The sequence below is a fragment of the Pleurodeles waltl genome, chromosome 8 (genome assembly GCF_031143425.1).
Source record: "Pleurodeles waltl isolate 20211129_DDA chromosome 8, aPleWal1.hap1.20221129, whole genome shotgun sequence".
Taxonomy (NCBI): domain Eukaryota; kingdom Metazoa; phylum Chordata; class Amphibia; order Caudata; family Salamandridae; genus Pleurodeles; species Pleurodeles waltl.
The window spans coordinates 448337825-448354416 of NC_090447.1; the positions used below are offsets into that span (position 1 = coordinate 448337825).

At 46.7% G+C, this 16592-nt stretch overlaps 1 protein-coding gene across 1 annotated transcript in view; it reads left to right on the forward strand.

Moving 5' to 3' along the window:
- The window catches only part of LOC138249528 (ATP-binding cassette sub-family C member 5-like), a 2567733-nt gene that overhangs the window by 2361187 nt on the left and 189954 nt on the right, over nt 1-16592 (forward strand). Inside the window, exon 25 of the mRNA XM_069203478.1 lies at nt 9300-9378. Within this exon, the coding sequence (XP_069059579.1) occupies nt 9300-9378 (79 nt within the window). The remainder of the gene's footprint in view (nt 1-9299; nt 9379-16592) is intronic.

Genomic DNA, 16592 nt, shown 5'->3' on the forward strand with positions numbered 1-16592 from the left:
GTCCCTTGGGTCTCCTCTCAGCACAACGAGCGAGGTCCCTCGAATCCAGCGACTCTGTCCAAGTGACCCCCACAGTCCAGTGGCTCTTCAGTCCAAGTTTGGTGGAGGTAAGTCCTTGCCTCACCTCGCTGGGCTGCATTGCTGGGAACCGCGACTTTTGCAGCTACTCCGGCCCCTGTGCACTTCCGGCGGAAATCCTTTGTGCACAGCCAAGCCTGGGTCCACGGCACTCTAACCTGCATTGCACGACTTTCTAAGTTGGTCTCCGGCGACGTGGGACTCCTTTGTGCGACTTCGGGTGAGCACCGTTTCACGCATCCTCGTAGTGCCTGTTTCTGGCACTTCTCCGGGTGCTACCTGCTTCAGAGAGGGCTCCTTACCTTGCTCGACGTCCCCTCTCTCTGCTGTTCCAATTTGCGACCTCCTGGTCCCTCCTGGGCCTCAGCAGCGTCCAAAAACGCTAACCGCACGATTTGCAGCTAGCAAGGCTTGTTGGCGTTCTTTCGGCGGGAAAACACTTCTGCACGACTTTCCACGGCGAGAGGGATCCGTCCACCAAAGGGGAAGTCTCTAGCCCTTTTCGTTCCTGCAGAAACCTCAGCTTCTTCTGTCCAGTAGAAGCTTCTTTGCACCCGCAGCTGGCATTTCCTGGGCATCTGCCCATCTCCGACTTGCTTGTGACTTTTGGACTTGGTCCCCTTGTTCCACAGGTATCCTAGATTGGAAATCCACAGTTGTTGCATTGTTGGTTTGTGTCTTTCCTGCATTATTCCTCTAACACGACTTCTTTGTCCTTAGGGGAACTTTGGTGCACTTTGCACTCACTTTTCAGGGTCTTGGGGAGGGTTATTTTTCTAACTCTCACTATTTTCTAATAGTCCCAGCGACCCTCTACAAGGTCACATAGGTTTGGGGTGCATTCGTGGTTCGCATTCCACTTTTGGAGTATATGGTTTGTGTTGCCCCTATCCCTATGTTTCCCCATTGCATCCTATTGTAACTATACATTGTTTGCACTGTTTTCTAAGACTATACTGCATATTTTTGCTATTGTGTATATATATCTTGTGTATATTTCCTATCCTCTCACTGAGGGTACACTCTAAGATACTTTGGCATATTGTCATAAAAATAAAGTACCTTTATTTTTAGTATAACTGTGTATTGTGTTTTCTTATGATATTGTGCATATGACACTAAGTGGTACTGTAGTAGCTTCACACGTCTCCTAGTTCAGCCTAAGCTGCTCTGCTAAGCTACCATTATCTATCAGCCTAAGCTGCTAGACACCCTATACACTAATAAGGGATAACTGGGCCTGGTGCAAGGTGCAAGTACCCCTTGGTACTCACTACAAGCCAGTCCAGCCTCCTACATTGGTTGTGCAGCGGTGGGATAAGTGCTTTGAGACTACTTACCACTCTTGTCATTGTACTTTTCATAAGAGAAAAATATACAAAACAAGGTCAGTGTATATACACATAGCCAAAAAGTTTTGCATTTCCTCTTTTCACTCTTTTGTAAGTGCTGAAAAGTACTTCTAAACTTTCAAAAAGTTCTTAAAAGTTTAAAAAGTTTTTTTTCTGTCTTTCTAAAAAGTTCTGAAAACTTTTTTCTCTTTTTCTATCACTTTAACTCTCTCTAAAAATGTCTGGCACAGGCCAAAATGTTGATCTGTCCAAACTTGCATATGATCACCTTAGCTGGAAAGGAGCAAGGAGTCTCTGCATAGAGAGAGGTTTGAGTGTAGGGAAGAATCCTTCTTTGGAATTATTGCTTAACATGCTTAGAGAACAAGATAAGGCCATAGGGGCCACATCTGTTGAAAAAGTAGCAAATGGTTCCCAATCTGATCCAGGGACTCCCCCAGGAAAAGATTCAGGAAAGAAACCTCCTAGCCTGCCCATTACTAGACAGTCTAGCATAGTTGGTACAGAGGTTGAATCACACCATACTGATGGTGTGCTCTCACATTATACTGTTAGCCAAGCTGTTAGGGTGCCCTCTGTAAGGGACAGGTCTCCTTCTGTTCATTCCCATCATACCTCTGTATCTAGAAATGTCCCTCCCACCCACCCTGATGACAGATTGTTGGAAAGGGAGCTCAATAGATTGAGAGTGGAACAAACCAGACTGAAGCTTAAAAAGCAACAGCTGGATTTGGATAGACAGTCTTTAGAATTAGAGAAGGAAAGACAGAAGTTGGGTTTAGAAACCCATGGTGGCAGCAGCAGTATTCCCCATAGTCATCCTGCAAAAGAGCATGATTCCAGGAATCTGCACAAGATAGTTCCTCCTTATAAGGAGGGGGATGACATTAACAAGTGGTTTGCTGCACTTGAGAGGGCCTGTGTTGTACAGGATGTCCCTCAAAGGCAGTGGGCTGCTATCCTATGGCTATCATTTAGTGGAAAAGGTAGGGCTAGGCTCCTTACTGTGAAAGAAAGTGATGCCAATAATTTTACAGTTCTTAAGAATGCACTCCTGGATGGTTATGGCTTAACCACTGAACAATACAGGATAAAGTTCAGAGAGACCAAAAAGGAGTCTTCACAAGACTGGGTTGATTTCATTGACCATTCAGTGAAGGCCTTGGAGGGGTGGTTACATGGCAGTAAAGTTACTGATTATGAAAGCCTGTATAACACAATCCTGAGAGAGCATATACTTAATAATTGTGTGTCTGATTTGTTGCACCAGTACCTGGTAGACTCTGATCTGACCTCTCCCCAAGAATTGGGAAAGAAGGCAGACAAATGGGTCAGAACAAGGGTGAACAGAAAGTTTCATACAGGGGGTGACAAAGATGGCAATAAGAAGAAAGATGGTGAAAAATCTCAAGATAAGCATGGGGATAAGGGTAAAACCAAAGATTCCACTTCAAATCTTAAACACTCTTCAGAGGGTGGGGATAAAACTAATTCTTCCTCTTCTTCTCAACCCACACACATTAAAAAGCCTTGGTGCTTTGTGTGTAAAAATAGAGGCCATAGGCCAGGGGATAAGTCCTGTCCAGGTAAACCCCCTGAGCCTACCACCACTAATACATCAAGCTCTAGTGCCCCTAGCAGTAGTGGTACTAGTGGTGGGACTGCTGGCAACAGTCAAGCAAAGGGTGTAGTTGGGTTCACTTATGGGTCCATCATAGAAACTGGGGTAGTCAGTCCCAAGACAGTTTCTGTCACACCTAGTGGCATTGGCCTTGCCACACTGGCTGCTTGTCCCCTTACAATGGATAAGTACAGGCAGACAGTTTCAATAAATGGTGTTGAGGCCTTGGCCTACAGGGACACAGGTGCCAGTATCACTTTGGTGACTGAAAACCTAGTGCCTCCTGAACAACACATCATTGGACAACAGTATAAGATTATTGATGTCCATAACTCCACTAAGTTTCTTCCCTTAGCTATAATTCAGTTTAGTTGGGGTGGAGTTACTGGCCCTAAGCAGGTGGTGGTATCACCTAGCTTACCTGTAGACTGTCTCTTAGGTAATGACCTAGAGGCCTCAGGTTGGGCTGATGTAGAGTTTTATGCCCATGCAGCCATGCTGGGCATCCCAGAGGAATTGTTCCCTCTCATTTCTACTGAAATGAAAAAGCAAAGGAGAGAAGGCCTGAAAACTCAGGATCCCTCTCCATCAACAGGTAAAAAGGGTATCACAGTATCCCCTAACCACCCTACCATTCAGGATACCATTCCTGTGGTGCGAGAAACCTCTCCTGGGGTGGCACCTGTTCCAAGGGAATCATCAGTTGGCAAAACTGTACTCCCTGAGGTAGAAGTACCTCTCTGTGGGATAACTAACATTGGTGAGAAAAAGAGCACCATTTTAGTTAACATGGAGCATCCCTCCAACCCTCCCAGAGAAACTTTAGTGCAGAAACCCTGCACTGCCTCACAACACTTAGGACAGCATCCCTGCCCTGCTCCAACTCAAGAGAAACAGCATCCCTGTTCTCTCTTCCAGCCATATGGACAAAGGTGTTGCCCAGCTATGGCTTTCCTGAGACAGCATCCCTGTCTGGCATTTCCATCACTACAAATAGGTTCAGTGGACAATTCCCACTGCTCTAAACTAAAACTTACTGATAGAAACTCTGAAAATACATCTTCACATTGTTGCTTAACTAAAAAACTTCAAACAGGGTGGTTTACATCCCCACAGGGAAGTAACCATATAGTGGATGATAAAGGGAGTAACCAGTCTATTGCAGAGCTACTCTCTACTTATCACCACTTAGACAATAAAGTCTCAACTGGCCAAGGTTAGCCTTATTGTCCTTCGTTTGGGGGGGGGTTGTGTGAGAAAGTAGCCTCTTTCTAGCCTTGTTACCCCCACTTTTGGCCTGTTTGTGAGTGTATGTCAGGGTGTTTTCACTGTCTCACTGGGATCCTGCCAGCCAGGGCCCAGTGCTCATAGTGAAAACCCTATGTTTTCAGTATGTTTGTTATGTGTCACTGGGACCCTGCTAGTCAGGACCCCAGTGCTCATAAGTTTGTGGCCTATATGTGTGTGTTCCCTGTGTAGTGCCTAACTGTCTCACTGAGGCTCTGCTAACCAGAACCTCAGTGGTTATGCTCTCTCATTTATTTCAAATTGTCACTGACAGGCTAGTGACCAATTTTACCAATTTACATTGGCTTACTGGAACACCCTTATAATTCCCTAGTATATGGTACTGAGGTACCCAGGGTATTGGGGTTCCAGGAGATCCCTATGGGCTGCAGCATTTCTTTTGCCACCCATAGGGAGCTCTGACAATTCTTACACAGGCCTGCCACTGCAGCCTGAGTGAAATGACGTCCACGTTATTTCACAGCCATTTTACACTGCACTTAAGTAACTTATAAGTCTAACCTTTACCTGGTAAAGGTTAGGTGCAAAGTTACTTAGTGTGAGGGCACCCTGGCACTAGCCAAGGTGCCCCCACATTGTTCAGAGCCAATTCCCTGAACTTTGTGAGTGCGGGGACACCATTACACGCGTGCACTACATATAGGTCACTACCTATATGTAGCTTCACAATGGTAACTCCGAATATGGCCATGTAACATGTCTAAGATCATGGAATTGCCCCCTCTATGCCATCCTGGCATTGTTGGCACAATTCCTTGATCCCAGTGGTCTGTAGCACAGACCCTGGTACTGCCAAACTGCCCTTCCTGGGGTTTCACTGCAGCTGCTGCTGCTGCCAACCCCTCAGACAGGCATCTGCCCTCCTGGGGTCCAGCCAGGCCTGGCCCAGGATGGCAGAACAAAGAACTTCCTCTGAGAGAGGGTGTTACACCCTCTCCCTTTGGAAAATGGTGTGAAGGCAGGGGAGGAGTAGCCTCCCCCAGCCTCTGGAAATGCTTTGTTGGGCACAGATGTGCCCAATTCTGCATAAGCCAGTCTACACCGGTTCAGGGGACCCCTTAGCCCTGCTCTGGCGCGAAACTGGACAAAGGAAAGGGGAGTGACCACTCCCCTGACCTGCACCTCCCCTGGGAGGTGTCCAGAGCTCCTCCAGTGTGCTCCAGACCTCTGCCATCTTGGAAACAGAGGTGCTGCTGGCACACTGGACTGCTCTGAGTGGCCAGTGCCACCAGGTGACGTCAGAGACTCCTGCTGATAGGCTCCTTCAGGTGTTAGTAGCCTATCCTCTCTCCTAGGTAGCCAAACCCTCTTTTCTGGCTATTTAGGGTCTCTGTCTCTGGGGAAACTTTAGATAACGAATGCAAGAGCTCATCCGAGTTCCTCTGCATCTCTCTCTTCACCTTCTGCCAAGGAATCGACTGCTGACCGCGCTGGAAGCCTGCAAACCTGCAACATAGTAGCAAAGACGACTACTGCAACTCTGTAACGCTGATCCTGCCGCCTTCTCGACTGTTTTCCTGCTTGTGCATGCTGTGGGGGTAATCTGCCTCCTCTCTGCACCAGAAGCTCCGAAGAAATCTACAGTGGGTCGACGGAATCTTCCCCCTGCAACCGCAGGCACCAAAAAGCTGCATTACCGGTCCCTTGGGTCTCCTCTCAGCACAACGAGCGAGGTCCCTCGAATCCAGCGACTCTGTCCAAGTGACCCCCACAGTCCAGTGACTCTTCAGTCCAAGTTTGGTGGAGGTAAGTCCTTGCCTCACCTCGCTGGGCTGCATTGCTGGGAACCGCGACTTTTGCAGCTACTCCGGCCCCTGTGCACTTCCGGCGGAAATCCTTTGTGCACAGCCAAGCCTGGGTCCACGGCACTCTAACCTGCATTGCACGACTTTCTAAGTTGGTCTCCGGCGACGTGGGACTCCTTTGTGCGACTTCGGGTGAGCACCGTTTCACGCATCCTCGTAGTGCCTGTTTCTGGCACTTCTCCGGGTGCTACCTGCTTCAGAGAGGGCTCCTTATCTTGCTCGACGTCCCCTCTCTCTGCTGGTCCAATTTGCGACCTCCTGGTCCCTCCTGGGCCTCAGCAGCGTCCAAAAACGCTAACCGCACGATTTGCAGCTAGCAAGGCTTGTTGGCGTTCTTTCGGCGGGAAAAGACTTCTGCACGACTTTCCACGGCGAGAGGGATCCGTCCACCAAAGGGGAAGTCTCTAGCCCTTTTCGTTCCTGCAGAAACCTCAGCTTCTTCTGTCCAGTAGAAGCTTCTTTGCACCCGCAGCTGGCATTTCCTGGGCATCTGCCCATCTCCGACTTGCTTGTGACTTTTGGACTTGGTCCCCTTGTTCCACAGGTATCCTAGATTGGAAATCCACAGTTGTTGCATTGTTGGTTTGTGTCTTTCCTGCATTATTCCTCTAACACGACTTCTTTGTCCTTAGGGGAACTTTGGTGCACTTTGCACTCACTTTTCAGGGTCTTGGGGAGGGTTATTTTTCTAACTCTCACTATTTTCTAATAGTCCCAGCGACCCTCTACAAGGTCACATAGGTTTGGGGTGCATTCGTGGTTCGCATTCCACTTTTGGAGTATATGGTTTGTGTTGCCCCTATCCCTATGTTTCCCCATTGCATTCTATTGTAACTATACATTGTTTGCACTGTTTTCTAAGACTATACTGCATATTTTTGCTATTGTGTATATATATCTTGTGTATATTTCCTATCCTCTCACTGAGGGTACACTCTAAGATACTTTGGCATATTGTCATAAAAATAAAGTACCTTTATTTTTAGTATAACTGTGTATTGTGTTTTCTTATGATATTGTGCATATGACACTAAGTGGTACTGTAGTAGCTTCACACGTCTCCTAGTTCAGCCTAAGCTGCTCTGCTAAGCTACCATTATCTATCAGCCTAAGCTGCTAGACACCCTATACACTAATAAGGGATAACTGGGCCTGGTGCAAGGTGCAAGTACCCCTTGGTACTCACTACAAGCCAGTCCAGCCTCCTACACTGGGCCGAGGGGCGACCTGGGGGTCTCAACTCGGACTGAGGAGACAGGCGAGCTTCACAGCATTTCAGAGAGCCCTCAGAAGACCAGGGAGCACCCACAGGCGCCCCAGCACACAGGGACAAAGGAGTTGCAAATCGCGGTCGTTGCAGCACTACAGAAAGGGATCCCACGCCGCCGGAGAACAACTCAGGGTGCTGAGCATTGCAGGATAGAGTGCTGGGGACCTGAGCTGAGCTGTGCACGAAGGATTCCTTGGAGAAGCATACAGAAGCCCTAGGAGCTGCAAAACATGCGGTGCACAGGGGTACTGTCTGGCTCGCCCAGGCAAGCTCTTACCTCCACCAAATTTGGACAGTTGGACCTTTGGTCAGTCTGGGTATCTTCGGTCCACCACCTGTGTTCCAGGATCCACGCTCGTCAATAGGGGAGGGGACCCAGAATACCAGTTGTCATTGCAGTGAGGTGACTCCTGAAGCAGGGAAGTGACTCCGTCACTCCACTGGAGATTCCTTTGATTTTTCTGCTGCAGGATGAAGATAGGCAGTCTTCAGAGCGTGCACAACCTGGAAACTGTTGCAGTTGCTGGCAGGAGCTGAAGTTACAGAGTTGCAGTAGGTTTCTGGGATAATTTGTTGCAGTTGTAGGGTTCCTGGAGCAGTTCTGAGCTTGATAGGACAGTAGAAGGTGAAGCAGGGGTTGCAGAGGATTCCTGTTGGAGTCTTGCAAAAACCGAATTTGAGGAAACAGCCACAGGAGAGACCCTAAATAGCCCTGAGAGGGGGATTGGTCACCCAACCAGATAAGCACCTATTAGGAGGGGTCTCTGATGTCACCTGCTGGCACTGGCCACTCAGGTGTCCCAGAGTTCCCTGACCATTCTGAAAACAAGATAACAGAACGCAGGGACACTCTGGAGGAGCTCTGGTCACCACCCCTGGGGTGATGATGGACAGGGGAGTGGTCACTCCCATTTCTTTTGTCCAGTCTTGTGCCAGAACAGGGACCTTGGAGGTCGTGGAGGCACCTCTGCCTGTGCAGGGAGGCCCTCATACGCAGGTACTCTGCACCCTGCCTTCAGGGCTGGAGGGCCTGCTATAGGGGTGCTTTATAAGTGAGCTTGTGCAGTGTAAATGTCAGTGAAAGGGTGCATGCACCTTTTCACACAGGTTGCAATGACAGTCCTGTAGAAGCCTTTGCATGGGCTCCCTATGGGTGGCAAAAGATATGCTGACGCCCATAGGGATCCCCTGGAAACCTGGTGCCCTGGGTATCTAGGTACCATATACTTGGGACTTGTAAGTGGGCACCAGTATGCTAATTTTGGGTGAAATACTGGGTTACCAGTATGTAAAAACCATAATTTAAGAGAGAGAGCATAACTACTGGAAGCCTGATTAGCAGGATCCCAGTAGATACAGTCAAACACACTGACACACAGGCCAAAAGTGGGGGAAACAAAGCTAGAAAGAGGCTACTTTCCTACAGATACGTTTTAACTCTAAAAATGAATCTATATTATATGATGTATTTGCTACTTTTTTAATTAAAATAAAAACTGTTTAAAATGTAATTCATTTTATTAATTATAATTTAATTTTAATCTAATGGACACATTTGGGAACAGGTTCACCGAGTCTGGTGGGTGAAGAAGTTGTAGAGGGTTTGGGAAAGTAAGAGGCATCTAGAGGAGTACAGCCAGCTCGTTTGAGCAGGTTAAGCATAGGCTATGAATGTGTTTGCAAACCAGTGTGTGCAAGTTAAGTAGGACTGTTCACCAGAAAAGGACTTTTCATTTGCAACAATAAAAAAAGTATTGTGTGAATTTCATCATCATATGTCATTTCTCGGGATAAAAAACTGTTCACTTCAAAACACTATATTCCAATAATTAACTGCAGTTAAATTTATTTTCCTAATATTTTAGATCAAATTTGGACCCTCTAAACCAATACACAGATGAACAGATCTGGAAAGCTTTAGAAAAAACTCATATGAAACAGAACGTAAGTCAGAACACACAAACAAGAAAAAATCTTGTGATTAGGTCATATTTAATTTACATGCATGTATATTAGTTTACTGATTTTCTATTTAAGTATGTCATAATGCATGCTTAGTAAATAAAAGACTGAGTAAACATTGTTAACTTTTTGAACATTGGCTATTAAAATTTGAGAAGCTGGGTCATATCATTATAGCCTACTAGACTTACATTGAATGAAATACATTGACAATGAACATATTCGTTTGAAAATGATATAGCTATAAACAGTCTCAACAGATGTACTCCAGTAACTTACCAGTCAGAATCTTTGTCTGAAATTTCATAGCAGTGGTTTTGAAATACTTCATAGTGTATTCATTGAAGAGTGGAGGCCCTGGATGCATAGCAGAGTTCTGTTTTTAGTGGATATTTCTTCCCAAAGATTCCTTATCTTTTGAAATATCCCCAGGCTTCAGAGTGGATCCATTGACTTTCATTATGCTCAAATGGATGTCAGATGGCTCGAGACTGGCGTCCAGTGACAGTGTGGTTTCTGCTTCATAAGTATACTGCTTGGCTCTTTGGATGTCAGGTCTTCTTTTCAGCATTACACACATAATAGGACATGTATTTGTTCAGTCTTTGGATTTGATTAAGACATGATTAAGACATTTCTTCAAATTCCTTTGGAACATGACTCTCCTAAATCAAGGAATAAACACTTTACAAAATGCAGGCAAACTCTGCCTTTGTTTGATAGCCACATGAATTGCATGTGGTGCTTGAAGTTGAATCATAACATTTATGTCTTTCTTTTTCTGACAGAAAATGCACATTTAGTCAGTGAAGGAGAAGGAGACCAGGGGCTTTCTGGCCTTAAATCTGACTTCAAAGCTATTTATGCTTCTCCTTGCAAGATGAGAAATGTAATAGGCATCATTCTTCTCCTACGAATGGCAAGGTGAAAAGGAGACCCATAGAAAGTGCACCTTGAAATCTTCTTCCTGCTCCAGACACAGAATCATTATCAGCGTGACTTCCTGGCACTGCGAATGACAATTCCCCTCCTTGAATAAGCTTGTCCTTGTGTTGTAGCAGATACTATTGCTAGCCTGTCCTTAAGAAACTGCTGGTGATGTCACATACCGTACCTTGGTGCAGAATACATGATCCTTTTTGAACAGCTCAACAACACAAAGAAAACAGATCTACCTTTACTGTCACAGGAGCCATCTTCTCAAAGACAACCTATCTGAGTGTTTTCTCTTGCTTACAAAATATATGAAGAGCTTGATGTTCCATGCTTTCCTCCTGAAACGGCTGAGGACAATGTCTCTAAAGCAAACAGTTCTTAAAACACATTGACTCAGACACCACAATGCTACCTGGTTTGCAAAATGCAAGTGACTAGGGCACCCTCCCCAAGTATCTTTTCCCATGTCCAATGCTGCACATGGGGAGAATGTAGTTTTTGCATTTCCTATGTCAGGCCAGTTTTCCAGGCCCTATGGAACTCATGGGCAACCATCTAGTTCTTGTAAAAAGTATGACTGTTGATTGTGAAACTCAGGAACCAAATAATAATGCTAGCTTACTGAAACCAAGTACATCCTTTTAAGGAGGGTGTAGTGAGATCAAAAACGACCCTCTTCAATTTGTAGGAGCTGCAAAAAGAAATTATTGGTGATGGGTAGTATCAAGGTGGTTCCTAGGGAGCTAGGTAGTGAAACATGAGGGCAAAACATGCACAATCTCTCAAATTGAGGCAGCACAGGAGTGTTAAGCATGGCAAACCAGTGACAGAATTGTAGTATAGAGTTGACCTATAATTGTGTCATAATGTACTGTTGAGGAGCTCTCATCATCAATATGTCTCAAGAATGCCTCTTGTTTTCTAAAATGAGGGGGAGTGTATCAGTGGAAATGGATGCCTGAAGGTTTTGTCTGTAAGTTCTAGGGAATTAAGGACCTGTATCTGGATGCCTCAGTTGGTCTGTTCACTTCCTCACACATAAGCCCACTATGCCAGCAACTGGGCCTCTGGCCCCTAGAAAGATATATCTGAGTTTTAACTGGAAGTATGTACATTTGATATACTTGAAGATGTTACTCGTAAGCTGGGGTTGAGATTGCTTGCTCATTTGGGAAGATGTGTTTAATAATGCTTAGAAATGCTGTGCTAATCATTTATGCCAATAACATATTTCAATCCAAAAGCAAATCTACGTGTCCCTCTATGCCTGTAACATAGTTTAACAGGGCCTTAATATCTAGGACTACTATGTAGTATTATGCACATTTAGGACAGACTGCAAACTGTTTCCCTTAAAATACAGAACACTACATTGTTAGGCCAATCAGGACCAGTGTGCCATCTTTTACAGTATTGGATTAAGGCTTCTGGTCTACCTTTCCCAAAGCTTCAATCTGTGTTGAAACTAGGAAAAAGTACAGATGTATTGTTGTCTTTGAGATACTTTCTAACATGAACACTAATGAAAGTTTACTAATGTTGAATTTATAGTTGCATAATTAAAATGTGTTTTATTTGCATGATTTATTGTATTGTTTTATTCACTTGCATTAGCCAAAGGGAGGCCTGTTAAGCCCTGTATTCTGTGCACAAAATGTCTAGTCATCTTGCTAACATGAACCTTTGTTCTAGATTTTGTTCTCATGAGAATGCTAGCTTGGTAATAGATGTCTATTGTTCTACACATAGTGAGACTGAGAAGTTGTCCTTGAGGACAGAATATTTACGACTGTGGACTGGTAATGTATACAATTGTTGCAAGCTTGAATGGAAGAGTACAGATGGACTCTGTTCTCAAGACGGACCTGAGAATTCACAGCTATGTTGCAGTTTGAGTCACTTGATCATTTTCTATTGGATGGTACACTTTCAACATCATGTGGAACGATGGACTGACATATCACCTTGCCCTATGAACTTTAAAATACCATTTCCCAGCTGGTCTTTGAGAGACGAAAAGAAAGCGTTTGAATCCGCACTCCCGCTTTGCTGAACCCATAGACTTTGAGAGGTGTTCTCCTCTCTGCCCTTGCCCTTTTGAAATGCATTACTGAGACTTGAAGATGTTCCCCTAACCCAGAGAACAAGTCTTTTTACTTAGCTTCTGAAATGCTGACATCTTCCTGTGAGAAAGTAGCCTCTTTCTAGCCTTGTTACCCCCACTTTTGGCCTGTTTGTGAGTATATGTCAGGGTGTTTTCACTGTCTCACTGGGATCCTGCTAGCCAGGGCCCAGTGCTCATAATGAAAACCCTATGTTGTCAGTATGTTTGTTATGTGTCACTGGGACCCTGCTAGCGAGGACCCCAGTGCTTATAAGTTTGTGGCCTATATGTATCTGTTCCCGGTGTGATGCCTAACTGTCTCACTGAGGCTCTGCTAACCAGAACCTCAGTGGTTATGCTCTCTCTGCTTTACAGATTGTCACTAACAGGCTAGTGACCAATTTCACCAATTCACATTGGCATACTGGTTCACCCATATAATTCCCTAGTATATGGTACTGAGGTACCCAGGGTTTTGGGGTTCCAGGAGATCCCTATGGGCTGCAGCATTTCTTTTGCCACCCATAGGGAGATCTGACAATTCTTACACAGGCCTGCCAGTGCAGCCTGAGTGAAATAACGTCCACGTTATTTCACAGCCATTTACCACTGCACTTAAGTAACTTATAAGTCACCTATATGTCTAACCTTCACCTGGTGAAGATTGGGTGCAAAGTTACACTAGCCAAGGTGCCCTCACATTGGTCAGGGCAAATTCCCAGGACCTTGTGAGTGCGGGGACACCATTTCACGCGTGCACTATACATAGGTCACTACCTATGTATAGCGTCACAATGGTAACTCCGAACATGGCCATGTAACATGTCTAAGATCATGGAATTGTCACCCCAATGCCATTCTGGCATTGGGGAGACAATTCCATGATTCCCCGGGTCTCTAGCACAGAACCAGGGTACTGCCAAACTGCCTTTCCGGGGTCTCCACTGCAGCTGTTGCCAACCCCTCAGACAGGTTTCTGCCCTCCTGGGGTCCAGCCAGCCCTGGCCCAGGAAGGCAGAACAAAGGATTTCCTCTGAGACAGGGTGTAACACCCTATCCCTTTGGAAATAGGTGTGAAGGCTGGGGAGGAGTAGCCTCCCCCAGCCTCTGGAAAAGCTTTGATGGGCACAGATGCTGCCCATCTCTGCATAAGCCAGTCTACACCGGTTTAGGGATCCCCCAGCCCTGCTCTGGCGCGAAACTGGACAAAGGAAAGGGGAGTGACCACTCCCCTGACCTGCACCTCCCAGGGGAGGTGCCCAGAGCTCCTCCAGTGTGCCCCAGACCTCTGCCATCTTGGAAACAGAGGTGTTGCTGGCACACTGGACTGCTCTGAGTGCCCAGTTGTAGGAGGCTGGACTCCCTTGTAGTGAGTACATAGGGGTACTTGCACCTTGCACCAGGCCCAGTTATCCCTTATTAGTGTATAGGGTGTCTAGCAGCATAGGCTGATAGATAATGGTAGCTTAGCAGAGCAGCTTAGGCTGAACTAGGAGACGAGTGAAGCTCCTACAGTACCACTTAGTGTCATATGCACAATATCATAAGAAAACACAATACACAGTTATACTAAAAATAAAGGTACTTTATTTTTATGACAATATGCCAAAGTATCGCAGAGTGTACCCTCAGTAAGAGGATAGGAAATATACACAAGATATATGTACACAATACCAAAAATATGCAGTATAGTCTTAGAAAACAGTGCAAACAATGTATAGTTACAATAGGATGCAATGGGGACACATAGGGATAGGGGCAACACAAACCATATACTCCAAAAGTGGAATGCGAACCACGAATGGACCCCAAACCTATGTGACCTTGTAGAGGGTCGCTGGGACTATTAGAAAATAGTTAGGGTTAGAAAAATAGCCCACCCCAAGACCCTGAAAAGTGAGTGCAAAGTGCACTAAAGTTCCCCAAAGGACATAGAAGTCGTGATAGGGGAATTCTGCAGGAAAGACACAAACCAGCAATGCAACAACAACGGATTTCCAGTCGAGGGTACCTGTGGAACAAGGGGACCAAGTCCAAAAGTCACAAGCAAGTCGGAGATGGGCAGATGCCCAGGAAATGCCAGCTGTGGGTGCAAAGAAGCTTATACTGGACAGTAGAAGCTTAGGTTTCTGCAGGAACGACAAGGGCTAGAGACTTCCCCTTTGGAGGACAGATCCCTCACACCGTGGAGAGTCGTGCAGAAGTGTTTTTCCGCCAAAAGACCGCTAACAAGCCTTGCTAGCTGCAAATCGTGCGGTTAGTGTTTTTGGATGCTGCTGTGGCCCAGGAGGGACCAGGATGTCGCAAATTGCGTCAGGAGACAGAGGGGACATCGAGCAAGACAAGGAGCCCTCTCAGCAGCAGGCAGCACCCGGAGAAGTGCCAGAAACAGGCACTACGAGGATGCGTGAAACGGTGCTCACCCGAAGTTGCACAAAGGAGTCCCACGTCGCCGGAGACCAACTTAGAAAGTCGTGCAATGCAGGTTAGAGTGCCGTGGACCCAGGCTTGGCTGTGCACAAAGGATTTCCGCCGGAAGTGCACAGAGGCCGGAGTAGCTGCAAAAGTTGCGGTTCCCAGCAATGCAGTCTGGCGTGGGGAGGCAAGGACTTACCTCCACCAAACTTGGACTGAAGAGTCACTGGACTGTGGGGGTCACTTGGACACAGTTGCTGGATTCGAGGGACCTCGCTCGTCATGCTGAGAGGAGACACAAGGGACCGGTAATGCAGTTCTTTGGTGCCTGCGGTTGCAGGGGGAAGATTCCGTCGACCCACGGGAGATTTCTTCGGAGCTTCTAGTGCAGAGAGGAGGCAGACTACCCCCACAGCATGCACCACCAGGAAAACAGTCGAGAAGGCGGCAGGATCAGCGTTACAGAGTTGCAGTAGTCGTCTTTGCTACTATGTTGCAGTTTTGCAGGCTTCCAGCGCGGTCAGCAGTCGATTCCTTGGCAGAAGGTGAAGAGAGAGATGCAGAGGAACTCGGATGAGCTCTTGCATTCGTTATCTAAGGAATCCCAAGAGACAGAGACCCTAAATAGCCAGAAAAGAGGGTTTGGCTACCTAGGAGAGAGGATAGGCTAGCAACACCTGAAGGAGCCTATGAGAAGGAGTCTCTGACATCACCTGGTGGCACTGGCCACTCAGAACAGTCCAGTGTGCCAGCAGCACCTCTGTTTCCAAGATGGCAGAGGTCTGGAGCACACTGGAGGAGCTCTGGGCACCTCCCAGGGGAGGTACAGATCAGGGGAGTGGTCACTCCCCTTTCCTTTGTCCAGTATCGCGCCAGAGCAGGGCTAAGGGGTCCCTGAACCGGTGTAGACTGGCTTATGCAGAAATGGGCACCAAATGTGCCCATGAAAGCATTTCCAGAGGCTGGGGGAGGCTACTCCTCCCCTGCCTTCACACCATTTTCCAAAGGGAGAGGGTGTAACACCCTCTCTCAGAGGAAGTCCTTTGTTCTGCCATCCTGGGCCAGGCCTGGCTGGACCGCAGGAGGGCAGAAGCCTGTCTGAGGGGTTGGCAGCAGCCACAGCTGCAGTGAAACCCCGGGAAAGGCAGTTTGGCAGTACCAGGGTCTGTGCTACAGACCACTGGGATCATGGGATTGTGCCAACTATGCCAGGATGGTATAGAGGGGGCAATTCCATGATCATAGACATATTACATGGCCATATTCGGAGTTACCATTGTGAAGCTACATATAGGTAGTGACCTATATGTAGTGCACGCGTGTAATGGTGTCCCCGCACTCACAAAGTCCGGGGAATTGGCCCTGAACAATGTGGGGGCACCTTGGCTAGTGCCAGGGTGCCCTCACACTAAGTAACTTAGCACCCAACCTTTACCAGGTAAAGGTTAGACACATAGGTGACTTATAAGTTACTTAAGTGTAGTGTAAAATGGCTGTGAAATAATGTGGACGTTATTTCACTCAGGCTGCAGTGGCAGGCCTGTGTAAGAATTGTCAGAGCTCCCTATGGGTGGCAAAAGAAATGCTGCAGCCCATAGGGATCTCCTGGAACCCCAATACCCTGGGTACCTCAGTACCATATACTAGGGAATTATAAGGGTGTTCCAGTAAGCCAATGTAAATTGGTACAATTGGTCACTAGCCTGTTAGTGACAATTTGAAAGAAATGAGAGAGCATAAC